This window comes from Oncorhynchus clarkii, chromosome 7 (genome assembly GCF_045791955.1).
Source record: "Oncorhynchus clarkii lewisi isolate Uvic-CL-2024 chromosome 7, UVic_Ocla_1.0, whole genome shotgun sequence".
Lineage (NCBI taxonomy): Eukaryota > Metazoa > Chordata > Actinopteri > Salmoniformes > Salmonidae > Oncorhynchus > Oncorhynchus clarkii.
In genome coordinates, this window is record NC_092153.1 from 4,141,659 (window position 1) to 4,163,080 (window position 21,422).

The 21,422-nt window shown below is 49.6% G+C and overlaps 1 protein-coding gene across 1 annotated transcript in view; it reads left to right on the plus strand.

Moving 5' to 3' along the window:
• The window catches only part of LOC139414040 (progesterone-induced-blocking factor 1-like), a 62,236-nt gene that overhangs the window by 39,366 nt on the left and 1,448 nt on the right, over window positions 1-21,422 (plus strand). The window contains exons 13-16 of the mRNA XM_071161916.1: window positions 93-195; window positions 8,054-8,184; window positions 8,994-9,078; window positions 19,750-19,926. Of these exons, the coding sequence (XP_071018017.1) occupies window positions 93-195; window positions 8,054-8,184; window positions 8,994-9,078; window positions 19,750-19,926 (496 nt within the window). The remainder of the gene's footprint in view (window positions 1-92; window positions 196-8,053; window positions 8,185-8,993; window positions 9,079-19,749; window positions 19,927-21,422) is intronic.

A 21,422-nucleotide genomic window follows, 5' to 3' on the forward strand; every position in this document is an offset into this window, starting at 1 on the left:
AGTAGTGCACTATATAGTGAATAGGGTGCAATTTGGGATGAATGATTATGGGTTGGTTTTCTGTTAGAGAGATTATTTAATGTGTGTTGCAGTGTCCATCTGGCCCGTAGACTGTTGCAGCTGGAGAAACAGAACACACTGCTGAGGAGAGATCTGGAGAGACGCAACGCACACACAGGACAGATCTCTGAGGAGGTAACACACAGGACAGATCTCTGAGGAGGTAACACACAGGACAGATCTCTGAGGAGGTAACACACAGGACAGATCTCTGAGGAGGTAACACACAGGACAGATCTCTGAGGAGGTAACACACAGGACAGATCTCTGAGGAGGTAACACACAGGACAGATCTCTGAGGAGGTAACACACAGGACAGATCTCTGAGGAGGTAACACACAGGACAGATCTCTGAGGAGGTAACACACAGGACAGATCTCTGAGGAGGTAACACACAGGACAGATCTCTGAGGAGGTATCACACACAGGACAGATCTCTGAGGAGGTAACACACAGGACAGATCTCTGAGGAGGTAACACACAGGGCAGATCTCTGAGGAGGTAACACACAGGGCAGATCTCTGAGGAGGTATCACACAGGACAGATCTCTGAGGAGATAACACACAGGGCAGATCTCTGAGGAGGTAACACACAGGACAGATCTCTGAGGAGGTAACACACAGGACAGATCTCTGAGGAGGTAACACATCACACAGGACAGATCTCTGAGGCGGTATCACACAGGACAGATCTCTGAGGAGGTATCACACAGGACAGATCTCTGAGGAGGTAACACACAGGGCAGATCTCTGAGGAGGTAACACACAGGGCAGATCTCTGAGGAGGTAACACACAGGACAGATCTCTGAGGAGGTAACACACAGGACAGATCTCTGAGGAGGTAACACACAGGACAGATCTCTGAGGAGGTAACACACGGGACAGATCCCTGAGGAGGTATCACACAGGACAGATCTCTGAGGAGGTAACACACAGGACAGATCTCTGAGGAGGTAACACATCACACAGGACAGATCTCTGAGGAGGTAACACACAGGACATATCTCTGAGGAGGTATCACACACAGGACAGATCTCTGAGGAGGTATCACACACAGGACAGATCTCTGAGGAGGTAACACACAGGACAGATCTCTGAGGAGGTATCACACAGGACAGATCTCTGAGGAGATAACACACAGGGCAGATCTCTGAGGAGGTAACACACAGGACAGATCTCTGAGGAGGTAACACACAGGACAGATCTCTGAGGAGGTAACACATCACACAGGACAGATCTCTGAGGAGGTAACACACACAGGACAGATCTTTGAGGAGGTAACACACAGGACAGATCTCTGAGGAGGTAACACACAGGACAGATCTCTGAGGAGGTAACACACAGGACAGATCTCTGAGGAGGTAACACACACAGGACAGATCTCTGAGGAGGTAACACACAGGACAGATCTCTGAGGAGGTAACACACAGGGCAGATCTCTGAGGAGGTATCACACAGGACAGATCTCTGAGGAGGTAACACACAGGACGGATCTCTGAGGAGGTAACACATCACACAGGACAGATCTCTGAGGAGGTAATACACAGGACAGATCTCTGAGGAGGTAACACACAGGACAGATCTCTGAGGAGGTATCACACAGGACAGATCTCTGAGGAGATAACACACAGGGCAGATCTCTGAGGAGGTAACACACAGGACAGATCTCTGAGGAGGTAACACACAGGACAGATCTCTGAGGAGGTAACACATCACACAGGACAGATCTCTGAGGCGGTATCACACAGGACAGATCTCTGAGGAGGTATCACACAGGACAGATCTCTGAGGAGGTAACACACAGGGCAGATCTCTGAGGAGGTAACACACAGGGCAGATCTCTGAGGAGGTAACACACAGGACAGATCTCTGAGGAGGTAACACACAGGACAGATCTCTGAGGAGGTAACACACAGGACAGATCTCTGAGGAGGTAACACACGGGACAGATCCCTGAGGAGGTATCACACAGGACAGATCTCTGAGGAGGTAACACACAGGACAGATCTCTGAGGAGGTAACACATCACACAGGACAGATCTCTGAGGAGGTAACACACAGGACATATCTCTGAGGAGGTATCACACACAGGACAGATCTCTGAGGAGGTATCACACACAGGACAGATCTCTGAGGAGGTAACACACAGGACAGATCTCTGAGGAGGTATCACACAGGACAGATCTCTGAGGAGATAACACACAGGGCAGATCTCTGAGGAGGTAACACACAGGACAGATCTCTGAGGAGGTAACACACAGGACAGATCTCTGAGGAGGTAACACATCACACAGGACAGATCTCTGAGGAGGTAACACACACAGGACAGATCTTTGAGGAGGTAACACACAGGACAGATCTCTGAGGAGGTAACACACAGGACAGATCTCTGAGGAGGTAACACACAGGACAGATCTCTGAGGAGGTAACACACACAGGACAGATCTCTGAGGAGGTAACACACAGGACAGATCTCTGAGGAGGTAACACACAGGGCAGATCTCTGAGGAGGTATCACACAGGACAGATCTCTGAGGAGGTAACACACAGGACGGATCTCTGAGGAGGTAACACATCACACAGGACAGATCTCTGAGGAGGTAATACACAGGACAGATCTCTGAGGAGGTAACACACAGGACAGATCTCTGAGGAGGTAACACACAGGGCAGATCTCTGAGGAGGTAACACACAGGGCAGATCTCTGAGGAGGTATCACACAGGACAGATCTCTGAGGAGATAACACACAGGGCAGATCTCTGAGGAGGTAACACACAGGACAGATCTCTGAGGAGGTAACACACAGGACAGATCTCTGAGGAGGTAACACATCACACAGGACAGATCTCTGAGGCGGTATCACACAGGACAGATCTCTGAGGAGGTATCACACAGGACAGATCTCTGAGGAGGTAACACACAGGGCAGATCTCTGAGGAGGTAACACACAGGGCAGATCTCTGAGGAGGTAACACACAGGACAGATCTCTGAGGAGGTAACACACAGGACAGATCTCTGAGGAGGTAACACACAGGACAGATCTCTGAGGAGGTAACACACGGGACAGATCCCTGAGGAGGTATCACACAGGACAGATCTCTGAGGAGGTAACACACAGGACAGATCTCTGAGGAGGTAACACATCACACAGGACAGATCTCTGAGGAGGTAACACACAGGACATATCTCTGAGGAGGTATCACACACAGGACAGATCTCTGAGGAGGTATCACACACAGGACAGATCTCTGAGGAGGTAACACACAGGACAGATCTCTGAGGAGGTATCACACAGGACAGATCTCTGAGGAGATAACACACAGGGCAGATCTCTGAGGAGGTAACACACAGGACAGATCTCTGAGGAGGTAACACACAGGACAGATCTCTGAGGAGGTAACACATCACACAGGACAGATCTCTGAGGAGGTAACACACACAGGACAGATCTTTGAGGAGGTAACACACAGGACAGATCTCTGAGGAGGTAACACACAGGACAGATCTCTGAGGAGGTAACACACAGGACAGATCTCTGAGGAGGTAACACACACAGGACAGATCTCTGAGGAGGTAACACACAGGACAGATCTCTGAGGAGGTAACACACAGGGCAGATCTCTGAGGAGGTATCACACAGGACAGATCTCTGAGGAGGTAACACACAGGACGGATCTCTGAGGAGGTAACACATCACACAGGACAGATCTCTGAGGAGGTAATACACAGGACAGATCTCTGAGGAGGTAACACACAGGACAGATCTCTGAGGAGGTAACACACAGGGCAGATCTCTGAGGAGGTAACACACAGGGCAGATCTCTGAGGAGGTAACACACAGGACAGATCTCTGAGGAGGTAACACACAGGACAGATCTCTGAGGAGGTAACACACAGGACAGATCTCTGAGGAGGTAACACACGGGACAGATCCCTGAGGAGGTATCACACAGGACAGATCTCTGAGGAGGTAACACACAGGACAGATCTCTGAGGAGGTAACACACAGGACAGATCTCTGAGGAGGTAACACACAGGACAGATCTCTGAGGAGGTAACACACAGGACAGATCTCTGATTAGGTATCACACAGGACAGATCTCTGAGGAGGTATCACACAGGACAGATCTCTGAGGAGGTAACACACAGGGCAGATCTATGAGGAGGTAACACACAGGACAGATCTCTGAGGAGGTATCACACAGGACAGATCTCTGAGGAGGTATCACACAGGACAGATCTCTGAGGAGGTAACACACGGGACAGATCTCTGAGGAGGTAACACACAGGACAGATCTCTGAGGAGGTATCACACAGGACAGATCTCTGAGGAGGTAACACACGGGACAGATCTCTGAGGAGGTATCACACAGGACAGATCTCTGAGGAGGTATCACACAGGACAGATCTCTGAGGAGGTAACACACAGGACTGATCTCTGAGGAGGTATCACACACAGGACAGATCTCTGAGGAGGTATCACACACAGGACAGATCTCTGAGGAGGTAACACACAGGACGGATCTCTGAGGAGGTAACACATCACACAGGACAGATCTCTGAGGAGGTAATACACAGGACAGATCTCTGAGGAGGTAACACACAGGACAGATCTCTGAGGAGGTAACACACAGGGCAGATCTCTGAGGAGGTAACACACAGGGCAGATCTCTGAGGAGGTATCACACAGGACAGATCTCTGAGGAGATAACACACAGGGCAGATCTCTGAGGAGGTAACACACAGGACAGATCTCTGAGGAGGTAACACACAGGACAGATCTCTGAGGAGGTAACACATCACACAGGACAGATCTCTGAGGCGGTATCACACAGGACAGATCTCTGAGGAGGTATCACACAGGACAGATCTCTGAGGAGGTAACACACAGGGCAGATCTCTGAGGAGGTAACACACAGGGCAGATCTCTGAGGAGGTAACACACAGGACAGATCTCTGAGGAGGTAACACACAGGACAGATCTCTGAGGAGGTAACACACAGGACAGATCTCTGAGGAGGTAACACACGGGACAGATCCCTGAGGAGGTATCACACAGGACAGATCTCTGAGGAGGTAACACACAGGACAGATCTCTGAGGAGGTAACACATCACACAGGACAGATCTCTGAGGAGGTAACACACAGGACATATCTCTGAGGAGGTATCACACACAGGACAGATCTCTGAGGAGGTATCACACACAGGACAGATCTCTGAGGAGGTAACACACAGGACAGATCTCTGAGGAGGTATCACACAGGACAGATCTCTGAGGAGATAACACACAGGGCAGATCTCTGAGGAGGTAACACACAGGACAGATCTCTGAGGAGGTAACACACAGGACAGATCTCTGAGGAGGTAACACATCACACAGGACAGATCTCTGAGGAGGTAACACACACAGGACAGATCTTTGAGGAGGTAACACACAGGACAGATCTCTGAGGAGGTAACACACAGGACAGATCTCTGAGGAGGTAACACACAGGACAGATCTCTGAGGAGGTAACACACACAGGACAGATCTCTGAGGAGGTAACACACAGGACAGATCTCTGAGGAGGTAACACACAGGGCAGATCTCTGAGGAGGTATCACACAGGACAGATCTCTGAGGAGGTAACACACAGGACGGATCTCTGAGGAGGTAACACATCACACAGGACAGATCTCTGAGGAGGTAATACACAGGACAGATCTCTGAGGAGGTAACACACAGGACAGATCTCTGAGGAGGTAACACACAGGGCAGATCTCTGAGGAGGTAACACACAGGGCAGATCTCTGAGGAGGTAACACACAGGACAGATCTCTGAGGAGGTAACACACAGGACAGATCTCTGAGGAGGTAACACACAGGACAGATCTCTGAGGAGGTAACACACGGGACAGATCCCTGAGGAGGTATCACACAGGACAGATCTCTGAGGAGGTAACACACAGGACAGATCTCTGAGGAGGTAACACACAGGACAGATCTCTGAGGAGGTAACACACAGGACAGATCTCTGAGGAGGTAACACACAGGACAGATCTCTGATTAGGTATCACACAGGACAGATCTCTGAGGAGGTATCACACAGGACAGATCTCTGAGGAGGTAACACACAGGGCAGATCTATGAGGAGGTAACACACAGGACAGATCTCTGAGGAGGTATCACACAGGACAGATCTCTGAGGAGGTATCACACAGGACAGATCTCTGAGGAGGTAACACACGGGACAGATCTCTGAGGAGGTAACACACAGGACAGATCTCTGAGGAGGTATCACACAGGACAGATCTCTGAGGAGGTAACACACGGGACAGATCTCTGAGGAGGTATCACACAGGACAGATCTCTGAGGAGGTATCACACAGGACAGATCTCTGAGGAGGTAACACACAGGACTGATCTCTGAGGAGGTATCACACACAGGACAGATCTCTGAGGAGGTATCACACACAGGACAGATCTCTGAGGAGGTAACACACAGGACAGATCTCTGAGGAGGTAACACACAGGGCAGATCTCTGAGGAGGTAACACACAGGACAGATCTCTGAGGAGGTAACACACAGGACAGATCTCTGAGGAGGTAACACACAGGACAGATCTCTGAGGAGGTAACACACACTTGACAGATCTCTGAGGAGGTAACACACGGGACAGATCTCTGAGGAGGTATCACACAGGACAGATCTCTGAGGAGGTAACACACAGGACAGATCTCTGAGGAGGTAACACACAGGACAGATCTCTGAGGAGAGAACACACAGGACAGACCCACAGTATAGTAGTAGTATAGACTCCTAACCCAGTATAGTAGTAGTATAGACTCCTAACCCACAGTGTAGTAGTAGTATAGACTCCTAACCCAGTGTAGTAGTAGTATAGACTCCTAACCCAGTGTAGTAGTAGTATAGACTCCTAACCCACAGTGTAGTAGTAGTATAGACTCCTAACCCACAGTGTAGTAGTAGTATAGACTCCTAACCCACAGTGTAGTAGTAGTATAGACTCCTAACCCAGTGTAGTAGTAGTATAGACTCCTAACCCAGTGTAGTAGTAGTATAGACTCCTAACCCAGTGTAGTAGTAGTATAGACTCCTAACCCACAGTGTAATAGACTCCTAACCCACAGTGTAGTAGTATAGACTCCTAACCCAGTGTAGTAGTAGTATAGACTCCTAACCCAGTGTAGTAGTAGTATAGACTCCTAACCCAGTGTAGTAGTAGTATAGACTCCTAACCCACAGTGTAGTAGTAGTATAGACTCCTAACCCAGTGTAGTAGTAGTATAGACTCCTAACCCACAGTGTAGTAGTAGTATAGACTCCTAACCCAGTGTAGTAGTAGTATAGACTCCTAACCCAGTGTAGTAGTAGTATAGACTCCTAACCCACAGTGTAGTAGTAGTATAGACTCCTAACCCAGTATAGTAGTAGTATAGACTCCTAACCCACACAGTGTAGTAGTAGTATAGACTCCTAACCCAGTGTAGTAGTAGTATAGACTCCTAACCCAGTGTAGTAGTAGTATAGACTCCTAACCCAGTGTAGTAGTAGTATAGACTCCTAACCCAGTGTAGTAGTAGTATAGACTCCTAACCCAGTGTAGTAGTAGTATAGACTCCTAACCCAGTGTAGTAGTAGTATAGACTCCTAACCCACAGTGTAGTAGTAGTATAGACTCCTAACCCACAGTGTAATAGACTCCTAGCCCACATTGTAGTAGTTCAGACTCCTAACCCACAGTGTAATAGACTCCTAACTAACTCGTGAGGTCTCACCCACACTGTCCTCACCACACCTTCCTTCCTGTCACAGTGTTCGACATCATGTTGGAAGGGTTGCCAACATGAAACATATTCCACCTGAAAGGTGTGTTTTTTAGAGGGCCCTCCCAATCAAAGGCCAAGTCAGTGACTGTAGCGTGAATCAACAAACGGGTTCAACAAGTGTGTGTGTGTGTGTGTGTGTGTGTGTGTGTGTGTCCTAGCTGGAAGCAGCTAACCGTCTCCTACAGCAGGCCCAGCAGCCCTACAGTTACCTGATCGACACGGTGAGACAGAGAGACACACAGATACTGTCCCTCAGAGAACGCATCACACAGCTGGAGGAGGACACCAGGTACACACACCACTGTCTCCTCCTTTCAGTCTCCCCCTCTAGTCTCCTCCTTTCAGTCTCCCCCTCCAGTCTCCTCCTCCAGTCTCCTCCTTTCAGTCTCCCCCTCCAGTCTCCCCCTTCCAGTCTCCTCCTTTCAGTCTCCCCCTCCAGTCTCCCCCTTCCAGTCTCCCCCTTCCAGTCTCCGTCTTCCAGTCTCCCCCTCCAGTCTCCTCCTTTCAGCCTCTCCCCCTCCAGTCTCCCCCTCCAGTCTCCTCCTTTCAGCCTCTCCCCCTCCAGTCTCCCCCTCCAGTCTCCTCTTTTCAGTCTCCCCCTGTCTTTCGCTCGTCCCAGGTCCTGTCCTTCTCAGCCCTAGGGGCCCTGGCCAAATGTAGTGCCCTATATAGGGCTCTGGTCTAATCTAGCGCCCTATATAGGGCTCTGGTCTAATGTAGTGCCCTATATAGGGCTCTGGTCTAAAGTAGTGCACTATATAGGGCTCTGGTCTAAAGTAGTGCACTATATAGGGCTCTGGTCTAAAGTAGTGCCCTATATAGGGTAACATTTATCTTACAAGCTCCTGGTTGTTAATGTATTGAGTCATTGTTTTGAGAGAGATGGATTTATTACACACTTCTATTGTCCGGTTTCCGTAAGGTCACGCCACTCGGTGCAGGTTTGGATGTGATTTGTGTTCTCTGTTGTAACAGTGCCGTTCCAGAAACTCTCTGTTTTGGGTTTGTCCATTCAGATCTCTGAGGAAATGGAGGGAGTTATTCTGTCTCATTTAGTCAGCGCTAAAGAAAGTCTCTGTTTCGGGTTTGTCTGTCCAGATCTCTGAGGAAAGAGAAGACGTCTCTCCAACAGGTGAAGAACAATATGGCCTCCGACCTGGAGCGACTGCTCAACCACCGAGAGGTACGCACGCACGCACCCACCCACACACACACACACACACACTCTCCTCAGCCACGGAGAGAGATATGCCCAGAGTCCACTCTCTCCTCAGCCATGGAGAGAGATATGCCCAGAGTCCACTCTCTCCTCAGCCACAGAGAGAGATATGCTCAGAGTCCACTCTCTCCTCAGCCATGGAGAGAGATATGCCCAGAGTCCACTCTCTCCTCAGCCACAGAGAGAGATATGCCCAGAGTCCACTCTCTCCTCAGCCATGGAGAGAGATATGCTCAGAGTCCACTCTCTCCTCAGCCATGGAGAGAGATATGCCCAGAGTCCACTCTCTCCTCAGCCACGGAGAGAGATATGCCCAGAGTCCACTCTCTCCTCAGCCATGGAGAGAGATATGCTCAGAGTCCACTCTCTCCTCAGCCATGGAGAGAGATATGCCCAGAGTCCACTCTCTCCTCAGCCACGGAGAGAGATATGCCCAGAGTCCACTCTCTCCTCAGCCATGGAGAGAGATATGCTCAGAGTCCACTCTCCTCAGCCACGGAGAGATATGCTCAGAGTCCACTCTCCCATTGAATAAAGCCACAGGATGTGTGATATTGCATCATATATATCCTAATGAAAGTAGATGATGTCATGTAGGTGTGAGTCTTTTATGACAGGTGTGTTTTTATATGGCTGAGCCCAGACTGCATGTCTGCAGGAGGGAGAGACTGCAGGAGGGAGAGACTGAGGGAGGGAGAGACTGAGGGAGGGAGGGAGGGACTGAGGGAGAGACAGAGAGGGAGCGAGAGACTGAGGGAGGGAGAGACTGAGGGAGGGAGAGACTGAGGGAGGGAGAGAGAGGGAGGGAGGGAGGGACTGAGGGAGAGACAGAGAGGGAGGGAGAGACTGAGGGAGGGAGAGACTGAGGGAGGGAGGGAGGGACTGAGGGAGGGAGAGACTGAGGGAGGGAGAGACTGAGGGAGGGAGAGACTGAGGGAGGGAGGGAGGGACTGAGGGAGAGACAGAGAGGGAGGGAGAGACTGAGGGAGGGAGAGACTGAGGGAGGGAGAGACTGAGGGAGGGAGGGAGGGACTGAGGGAGAGACAGAGAGGGAGGGAGAGACTGAGGGAGGGAGAGACTGAGGGAGGGAGAGACTGAGGGAGGGAGAGAGAGGGAGGAAGAGAGAGGGGGAGGGAGAGAGAGGCGGAGGGAGGGAGAGACTGAGGGAGGGAGAGACTGAGGGAGGGAGAGACTGAGAGGGAGGGAGAGAGAGGCGGAAGGAGGGAGAGAGAGGCGGAGGGAGAGAGAGAGGCCGAGGGAGGGAGGGAGAGGCGTAGTGAGCGAGAGAGGCCGAGGGAGAGGCGGAGGGAGGGAGGGAGAGGCGTAGTGAGAGAGAGAGAGGCTGAGGGAGGGAGGGAGAGGCGTAGTGAGAGAGATAGGCCGAGGGAGGGAGGGAGAGAGAGAGGCCTAGGGAGGGAGGGAGAGGCGGAGTGAGAGAGGGACAGTGAGGCGGAGTCAGGGAGAGAGAGGCGGAGTGAGGGAGAGAGAGTGGTTTTGCCGGTCTCTAGGTGTGCCTCCCTCTCTCTCTCTCTCTCTCTCTCTGTCTCTTCTTTCACTGTCATCCTTTTCATCTTTCGTGTCTTGGTCACTTCCTGTCTGCACTGATCCCTGTTTCAACAAGCCTCTACACTGTAATGGTGTAGTACAGTAGAAACCCCACAGCCCAACAAGCCTCTACACTGTAGTGGTGTAGTACAGTAGAAACCCCACAGCCCAACAAGCCTCTACACTGTAGTGGTGTAGTACAGTAGAAACCCCACAGCCCAACAAGCCTCTACACTGTAGTGGTGTAGTACAGTAGATACCCCACAGCCCAACAAGCCTCTACACTGTAGTGGTGTAGTACAGTAGATACCCCACAGCCCAACAAGCCTCTACACTGTAGTGGTGTAGTACAGTAGATACCCCACAGCCCAACAAGCCTCTACACTGTAGTGGTGTAGTACAGTAGATACCCCACAGCCCAACAAGCCTCTACACTGTAGTGGTGTAGTACAGTAGATACCCCACAGCCCAACAAGCCTCTACACTGTAGTGGTGTAGTACAGTAGAAACCCCACAGCCCAACAAGCCTTTACACTGTAGTGGTGTAGTACAGTAGAAACCCCACAGCCCAACAAGCCTCTACACTGTAGTGGTGTAGTACAGTAGATACCCCACAGCCCAACAAGCCTCTACACTGTAGTGGTGTAGTACAGTAGAAACCCCACAGCCCAACAAGCCTCTACACTGTAGTGGTGTAGTACAGTAGATACCCCACAGCCCAACAAGCCTCTACACTGTAGTGGTGTAGTACAGTAGATACCCCACAGCCCAACAAGCCTCTACACTGTAGTGGTGTAGTACAGTAGAAACCCCACAGCCCAACAAGCCTCTACACTGTAGTGGTGTAGTACAGTAGAAACCCCACAGCCCAACAAGCCTCTACACTGTAGTGGTGTAGTACAGTAGAAACCCCACAGCCCAACAAGCCTCTACACTGTAGTGGTGTAGTACAGTAGATACCCCACAGCCCAACAAGCCTCTACACTGTAGTGGTGTAGTACAGTAGATACCCCACAGCCCAACAAGCCTCTACACTGTAGTGGTGTAGTACAGTAGAAACCCCACAGCCCAACAAGCCTCTACACTGTAGTGGTGTAGTACAGTAGAAACCCCACAGCCCAACAAGCCTCTACACTGTAGTGGTGTAGTACAGTAGATACCCCACAGCCCAACAAGCCTCTACACTGTAGTGGTGTAGTACAGTAGATACCCCACAGCCCAACAAGCCTCTACACTGTAGTGGTGTAGGACAGTATATACAGTACAGTAGAAACCTATAGCATCTGTACCTGCTCAGGTATTACAGCTAATTAACCAGAATGCTCTGGTGACCTATCCTTTTTAGTGGTTCAGTCTGTTGGCCTGAGGCCTGTTCAGTCGGTTCGGTCTGTTGGCCTGCGGCCTGTTCAGTCGGTTCAGTCTGTGGGCCTGAGGCCTGTTCAGTTGGTTCGGTCTGTTGGCCTGAGGCCTGTTCAGGTGGTTCAGTCTGTTGGCCTGAGGCCTGTTCAGTCGGTTCAGTCTGTTGGCCTGAGGCCTGTTCAGGTGGTTCAGTCTGTTGGCCTGAGGCCTGTTCAGTCGGTTCAGTCTGTTGGCCTGTTCAGTCGGTTCAGTCTGTTGGCCTGAGGCCTGTTCAGGTGGTTCAGTCGGTTGGCCTGAGGCCTGTTCAGTTGGTTCAGTCAGTTGGCCTGAGGCCTGTTCAGGTGGTTCAGTCTGTTGGCCTGAGGCCTGTTCAGTCGGTTCAGTCGGTTGGCCTGAGGCCTGTTCAGTCGGTTCAGTCTGTTGGCCTGTTCAGTCGGTTCAGTCTGTTGGCCTGAGGCCTGTTCAGGTGGTTCAGTCTGTTGGCCTGATGCCTGTTCAGTCGATTCAGTCGGTTGGCCTGAGGCCTGTTCAGGTGGTTCAGTCGGTTGGCCTGTTCAGTCGGTTCAGTCTGTTGGCCTGAGGCCTGTTCAGTCGGTTGGCCTGAGGCCTGTTCAGTCGGTTGGCCTGAGGCCTGTTCAGGTGGTTCAGTCGGTTGCCCTGAGGCCTGTTCAGGTGGTTCAGTCTGTTGGCACTGTACAGTACAGAGAGAGAGGCTTGTTTGTAGAATCACACTGTACAGTACAGAGAGAGAGAGGCTTGTTTGTAGAATCACACTGTACAGTACAGAGAGAGAGAGGCTTGTTTGTAGAATCACACTGTACAGTACAGAGAGAGAGGCTTGTTTGTAGAATCACACTGTACAGTACAGAGAGAGAGAGGCTTGTTTGTAGAATCACACTGTACAGTACAGAGAGAGAGAGGCTTGTTTGTAGAATCACACTGTACAGTACAGAGAGAGAGGCTTGTTTGTAGAATCACACTGTACAGTACAGAGAGAGAGAGAGGCTTGTTTGTAGAATCACACTGTACAGTACAGAGAGAGAGGCTTGTTTGTAGAATCACACTGTACAGTACAGAGAGAGAGAGGCTTGTTTGTAGAATCACACTGTACAGTACAGAGAGAGAGGCTTGTTTGTAGAATCACACTGTACAGTACAGAGAGAGAGGCTTGTTTGTAGAATCACACTGTACAGTACAGAGAGAGAGGCTTGTTTGTAGAATCACACTGTACAGTACAGAGAGAGAGGCTTGTTTGTAGAATCACACTGTACAGTACAGAGAGAGAGGCTTGTTTGTAGAATCACACTGTACAGTACAGAGAGAGAGGCTTGTTTGTAGAATCACACTGTACAGTACAGAGAGAGAGGCTTGTTTGTAGAATCACACTGTACAGTACAGAGAGAGAGGCTTGTTTGTAGAATCACACTGTACAGTACAGAGAGAGAGGCTTGTTTGTAGAATCACACTGTACAGTACAGAGAGAGAGGCTTGTTTGTAGAATCACACTGTACAGTACAGAGAGAGAGTCTTGTTTGTAGAATCACACTGTACAGTACAGAGAGAGAGGCTTGTTTGTAGAATCACACTGTACATTACAGAGAGAGAGGCTTGTTTGTAGAATCACACTGTACAGTACAGAGAGAGAGGCTTGTTTGTAGAATCACACTGTACAGTACAGAGAGAGAGGCTTGTTTGTAGAATCACACTGTACAGTACAGAGAGAGAGGCTTGTTTGTAGAATCACACTGTACAGTACAGAGAGAGAGGCTTGTTTGTAGAATCACACTGTACAGTACAGAGAGAGAGAGGCTTGTTTGTAGAATCACACTGTACAGTACAGAGAGAGAGGCTTGTTTGTAGAATCACACTGTACAGTACAGAGAGAGAGGCTTGTTTGTAGAATCACACTGTACAGTACAGAGAGAGAGGCTTGTTTGTAGAATCACACTGTACAGTACAGAGAGAGAGGCTTGTTTGTAGAATCACACTGTACAGTACAGAGAGAGAGGCTTGTTTGTAGAATCACACTGTACAGTACAGAGAGAGAGGCTTGTTTGTAGAATCACACTGTACAGTACAGAGAGAGAGGCTTGTTTGTAGAATCACACTGTACAGTACAGAGAGAGGCTTGTTTGTAGAATCACACTGTACAGTACAGAGAGAGAGGCTTGTTTGTAGAATCACACTGTACAGTACAGAGAGAGAGGCTTGTTTGTAGAATCACACTGTACAGTACAGAGAGAGAGGCTTGTTTGTAGAATCACACTGTACAGTACAGAGAGAGAGGCTTGTTTGTAGAATCACACTGTACAGTACAGAGAGAGAGGCTTGTTTGTAGAATCACACTGTACAGTACAGAGAGAGAGGCTTGTTTGTAGAATCACACTGTACAGTACAGAGAGAGAGGCTTGTTTGTAGAATCACACTGTACAGTACAGAGAGAGAGTCTTGTTTGTAGAATCACACTGTACAGTACAGAGAGAGAGGCTTGTTTGTAGAATCACACTGTACATTACAGAGAGAGAGGCTTGTTTGTAGAATCACACTGTACAGTACAGAGAGAGAGGCTTGTTTGTAGAATCACACTGTACAGTACAGAGAGAGAGGCTTGTTTGTAGAATCACACTGTACAGTACAGAGAGAGAGGCTTGTTTGTAGAATCACACTGTACAGTACAGAGAGAGAGGCTTGTTTGTAGAATCACACTGTACAGTACAGAGAGAGAGGCTTGTTTGTAGAATCACACTGTACAGTACAGAGAGAGAGGCTTGTTTGTAGAATCACACTGTACAGTACAGAGAGAGAGGCTCCTACTATACACTGAGTATAACAACACCTCTCTAATGTTGACCCCCCCTGTACATCCTACTATACACTGAGTATAACAACACCTCTCTAATGTTGACCCCCCCCCCTGTACATCCTACTATACACTGAGTATAACAACACCTCTCTAATGTTGACCCCCCTGTACATCCTACTATACACTGAGTATAACAACACCTCTCTAATGTTGACCCCCCCTGTACATCCTACTATACACTGCGTTTAACAACACCTCTCTAATGTTGACCCCCCCCCCCCTGTACATCCTACTATACACTGAGTATAACAACACCTCTCTAATGTTGACCCCCCCCCCCCCTGTACATCCTACTATACACTGAGTATAACAACACCTCTCTAATGTTGACCCCCCCTGTACATCCTACTATACACTGAGTATAACAACACCTCTCTAATGTTGACCCCCCCCCTGTACATCCTACTATACACTGAGTATAACAACACCTCTCTAATGTTGACCCCCCCTGTACATCCTACTATACACTGAGTATAACAACACCTCTCTAATGTTGACCCCCCCCCCCCCTGTACATCCTACTATACACTGAGTATAACAACACCTCTCTAATGTTGACCCCCCCCCCCCTGTACATCCTACTATACACTGAGTATAACAACACCTCTCTAATGTTGACCCCCCCCCCCCTGTACATCCTACTATACACTGAGTATAACAACACCTTTCTAATGTTGACCCCCCTGTACATCCTACTATACACTGAGTATAACAACACCTCTCTAATGTTGACCCCCCCTGTACATCCTACTATACACTGAGTATAACAACACCTCTCTAATGTTGACCCCCCCTGTACATCCTACTATACACTGAGTATAACAACACCTCTCTAATGTTGACCCCCCCCCCCCTGTACATCCTACTATACACTGAGTATAACAACACCTCTCTAATGTTGACCCCCCCCTGTACATCCTACTATACACTGAGTATAACAACACCTCTCTAATGTTGACCCCCCCCGTACATCCTACTATACACTGAGTATAACAACACCTCTCTAATGTTGACCCCCCCTCTATACGCTGACTGAGCAGTTCTTGACACAAACCGGTGACACATCAAGGGGGTGTACTGCCAACTAACCCCACGCTAGCAAGGATAGTAGTAGTTAGCTGACTATCTACAATCAACTACGACTTGCTGTTGTGAATGGTGTACCCTAGCTAACGTTAGCGTGCCAGACAATCAAAAAGAGGACTGTTCTCTGAAAATTCTTTCCTCGACCACGAAAGGGGGTGAGTTGAAATTATCCTGGTTGTTTCTAGACGTTACCTCGCTAGCTAACTAAATTAGCAAGGTTATTACCAGCTGAATCAAGCCACCAAATATGTGAAACAACGCTAATCCTTGGACCTACCTACCTACCTACACACAAATGTACTAGACTACACAGTGCCTGGCGTCTACTGCCGAACCCTGGTCACCGTCCTTCGTCTTTCCCTCTGAACGGCAGACACACCCAGTCCATGTTCCACGTGTCTGAAGTTATTAAACATCCTTAGTGGAAGTGGGTTTAACAAGTGGCATCAGTAAGGGATCATAGCTTTCACCTGGCATGTCACGGAAAGGGCAGGTGTTCTTAATGTTTAGTCCGCTCAGTGTACAGCCTACTGCCTAATGATATACAGTAACTAAAGTATCTCAAATATCAATCCATCGTAGGGTCAATTCTGAGTCCGTTTTTTTTTAAGTGAATTTAAATTGTAATTGCTCTCATTTGAATTGAGTAAATAAAAAAACGTCAAACAGTTCATCAGAATGACACAGATTGTTTTCGGCCTCCATCGAGTTTTCCCCCCCCATAAGACATGCTGACAAGACGCCTCTCGTATCATATCCTTCCATTTCAGACGCAGACGCAGAGCTGATAACGGAACTTGATTCGAGAAATGTTTTGCTTCGCTATTCACAACCGCAGCGTTCTACCACTGGCCCACTGGCATCAAGTATGTACCCCTCAGGCCTGGCAGACAGCTGCTCCTCATATTAGGCCTGGCGTATTAGAGAGGGCCTGGCTGTTTGAAATGCCAGAGGGACAGCCAGGGCATGTGTCCACATGGCGAGAAATAGAGGGCTGATACCGACCCGGAGCCACAACGTTCCTGACCGGCTCTGTAGCCAACCGACCCGGAGCCACAACGTTCCTGACGGCTCTGTAGCCAACTAGCTACAACACTGCTCTGTAACCAACTAGCTACAACACTGCTCTGTAGCCAACTAGCTACAACACTGCTCTGTAGCCAACTAGCTACAACACTGCTCTGTAACCAACTAGCTACAACACTGCTCTGTAACCAACTAGCTACTAGCTACAACACTGCTCTGTAACCAACCGACCCAGAGCCACAACGTTCCTGACGGCTCTGTAGCCAACCGACCCAGAGCCACAATGTTCCTGACGGCTCTGTTGCCAACGAACTAAAACACTGCTCTGTTGCCAACTAGCTACAACACTGCTCTGTAACCAACCGACCCAGAGCCACAACGTTCCTGACGGCTCTGTAGCCAACCGACCCGGAGCCACAACGTTCCTGACGGCTCTGTAGCCAACCGACCCGGAGCCACAACGTTCCTGACGGCTCTGTAGCCAACCGACCCGGAGCCACAACGTTCCTGACGGCTCTGTAGCCAACCGACCCGGAGCCACAACGTTCCTGACGGCTCTGTAGCCAACCGACCCGGAGCCACAACGTTCCTGACGGCTCTGTAGCCAACCGACCCGGAGCCACAACGTTCCTGACGGCTCTGTAGCCAACCGACCTGGAGCCACAACGTTCCTGACGGCTCTGTAGCCAACCGACCCGGAGCCACAACGTTCCTGACGGCTCTGTAGCCAACCGACCCGGAGCCACAACGTTCCTGACGGCTCTGTAGCCAACCGACCCGGAGCCACAACGTTCCTGACGGCTCTGTAGCCAACCGACCCGGAGCCACAACGTTCCTGACGGCTCTGTAGCCAACCGACCCGGAGCCACAACGTTCCTGACGGCTCTGTAGCCGTCAGTAAAAAACTACTCTATATCCTACTAGCTACAACACTGCTCTGTAACTAACTAGCTAAAACACTGCTCTGTAACCAACTAGCTACTAGCCACCACACTGCTCTGTAACCAACTAGTCACCACACTGCTCTGTAACCAACTAGCTACTAGTCACCACACTGCTCTGTAACTAACTAGTTACTAGTCACCACACTGCTCTGTAACCAACTAGTTACTAGTCACCACACTGCTCTGTAACCAACTAGCTACTAGTCACTACACTGTAGACACTCTATTGTCTATTGTAATCTAGTCTCCTATTGTCTATTGTAATCTGGTCTCCTATTGTCTATTGTAATCTGGTCTCCTATTGTCTATTGTAATCTTGTCTCCTATTGTCTATTGTAATCTGGTCTCCTGTCCTGTAGACTATCCTATTGTCTATTGTAATCTGGTCTCCTATTGTAATCCTATTGTAATCTCTATTGTAATCTGGTCTCCTATTGTCTATTGTAATCTGGTCTCCTATTGTCTATTGCAATCTGGTCTCCTATTGTCTATTGTAATCTGGTCTCCTATTGTCTATTGTAATCTGGTCTCCTATTGTCTATTGTAATCTGGTCTCCTATTGTCTATTGTAATCTGGTCTCCTATTGTAATCTCTATTGTAATCTGGTCTCCTATTGTAATCCTATTGTAATCTGGTCTCCTATTGTAATCTGGTCTCCTATTGTAATCCTATTGTAATCTCTATTGTAATCTGGTCTCCTATTGTCTATTGTAATCTGGTCTCCTGTCCTGTAGACTCTCCTATTGTCTATTGTAATCCCTTCCCCCTCTGTCCTCTCGCTAGGAGTTATCTGTGATGAAGCAGGTTCTGCTCAGTATGAGGTCCAGAAAGACTGACCCCTCCCCCCTCTGTCCTCTCGCTAGGAGTTATCTGTGATGAAGCAGGTTCTGCTCAGTATGAGGTCCAGAAAGACTGACCCCGCCCCCCTCTGTCCTCTCTAGGAGTTATCTGTGATGAAGCAGGTTCTGCTCAGTATGAGGTCCAGAAAGACTGACCCCTCCCCCCTCTGTCCTCTCTCTAGGAGTTATCTGTGATGAAGCAGGTTCTGCTCAGTATGAGGTCCAGAAAGACTGACCCCTTCCCCCTCTGTCCTCGCTAGGAGTTATCTGTGATGAAGCAGGTTCTGCTCAGTATGAGGTCCAGAAAGACTGACCCCTCCCCCCTCTGTCCTCTCTCTAGGAGTTATCTGTGATGAAGCAGGTTCTGCTCAGTATGAGGTCCAGAAAGACTGACCCCTTCCCCCTCTGTCCTCTCTAGAAGTTATCTGTGATGAAGCAAGTTCTGCTCAATATGAGGTCCAGAAAGACTGACCCCTCCCCCTATGTCCTCTCTCTAGGAGTTATCTGTGATGAAGCAGGTTCTGCTCAGTATGAGGTCCAGAAAGACTGACCCCGCCCCCCTCTGTCCTCTCTCTAGGAGTTATCTGTGATGAAGCAGGTTCTGCTCAGTATGAGGTCCAGAAAGACTGACCCCTTCCCCCTCTGTCCTCTCTAGGAGTTATCTGTGATGAAGCAGGTTCTGCTCAATATGAGGTCCAGAAAGACTGACCCCTCCCCCCTATGTCCTCTCTCTAGGAGTTATCTGTGATGAAGCAGGTTCTGCTCAGTATGAGGTCCAGAAAGACTGACCCCTCCCCCCTCTGTCCTCTCTCTAGGAGTTATCTGTGATGAAGCAGGTTCTGCTCAGTATGAGGTCCAGAAAGACTGACCCCTTCCCCCTCTGTCCTCTCTAGGAGTTATCTGTGATGAAGCAGGTTCTGCTCAGTATGAGGTCCAGAAAGACTGACCCCTCCCCCTCTGTCCTCTCTCTAGGAGTTATCTGTGATGAAGCAGGTTCTGCTCAGTATGAGGTCCAGAAAGACTGAGCCCTTCCTGGATCCTGACGGGGCTGGGACGGGGCTGGCCTTCAGCAGACCCAAAAACCTCAGCAGAACCACAGAGGAGGATGAGCAGAACCCTCACAGACACAGACCCAAACCCACCGTCTTTGTGAGTGTTAACCCTTCACACTCACACCCACACAGATTAACACTGCAGAGCCCTATAGAACCCTATTCCCTATATAGTGCACTACTTTAGACCAGGGTCATATAGAACCCTATTCCCTATATAGTGCACTACTTTAGACCAGGGCCCTATAGAACCCTATTCCCTATATATAGTGCACTAATTTAGACCAGAGCCCTATAGAACCCCATTCCCTATATATAGTGCACTACTTTAGACCAGAGCCCTATAGAACCCTATTCCCTATATAGTACACTACTTTAGACCAGAGCCCTATATAGGGGGCTATTTGGTTAACATTTCAGGTGCTATTTGTGATTGTTGACATCCATATCCTCACCAACACATCCAGTAGACCAGTCCTCCTGTAGACCACTCCTCCTGTAGACCACTCCTCCGGTAGACCAGTCCTCCGGTAGACCAGTCCTCCAGTAGACCAATCCTCCGGTAGACCAGTCCTCCAGTAGACCAGTCCTCCAGTAGACCTATCCTCCGGTAGACCAGTCCTCCAGTAGACCAACCCTCCAATAGACCAACCCTCCAGTAGACCAACCCTCCAGTAGACCAGTCCTCCAGTAGACCAGTCCTCCAGTAGACCAGTCCTCCAGTAGACCAGTCCTCCTGTAGACCAATCCTCCAGTCGACCAGTCCTCCAGTAGACCAGTCCTCCAGTAGATCAGTCCTCCAGTAGACCAGTCCTCCAGTAGATCAGTCCTCCAGTAGATCAGTCCTCCAGTAGACTAGTCCTCCAGTAGACCAGTCCTCCAGTAGATCAGTCCTCCAGTAGACCAGTCCTCCAGTAGACCAGTCCTCCAGTAGATCAGTCCTCCAGTAGATCAGTCCTCCAGTAGACCAGTCTTCCAGTAGACTAGTCTTCCAGTAAACCAGTCTTCCAGTAGACCAACCCTCCAGTAGACCAGTCCTCCAGTAGATCAGTCCTCCTGTAGACCAATTATCCAGTGGACCAATCCTCCAGTAGACCAGTCTACCAGTAGACCAGTCCTCCAGTAGACCAACCCTCCAGTAGACCAGTCCTCCAGTAGACCAACCCTCCAGTAGACCAGTCCTCCAGTAGACCAGTCCTCCAGTAGACCAACCCTCCAGTAGACCAACCCTCCAGTAGACCAGTCCTCCAGTAGACCAACCCTCCAGTAGACCAGTCCTCCAGTAGACCAGTCCTCCAGTAGACCAACCCTCCAGTAGACCAACCCTCCAGTAGACCAACCCTCCAGTAGACCAGTCCTCCAGTAGACCAGTCTTCCAGTAGAACAGTCCTCCAGTAGACCAACCCTCCAGTAGACCAGTCCTCCTGTAGACCAGTCCTCCAGTAGATCAGTCCTCCTGTAGACCAATTCTCCAGTGGACCAATCCTCCAGTAGACCAGTCTTCCAGTAGACCAGTCCTCCAGTAGACCAACCCTCCAGTAGACCAGTCCTCCAGTAGATCAGTCCTCCTGTAGACCAATTCTCCAGTGGACC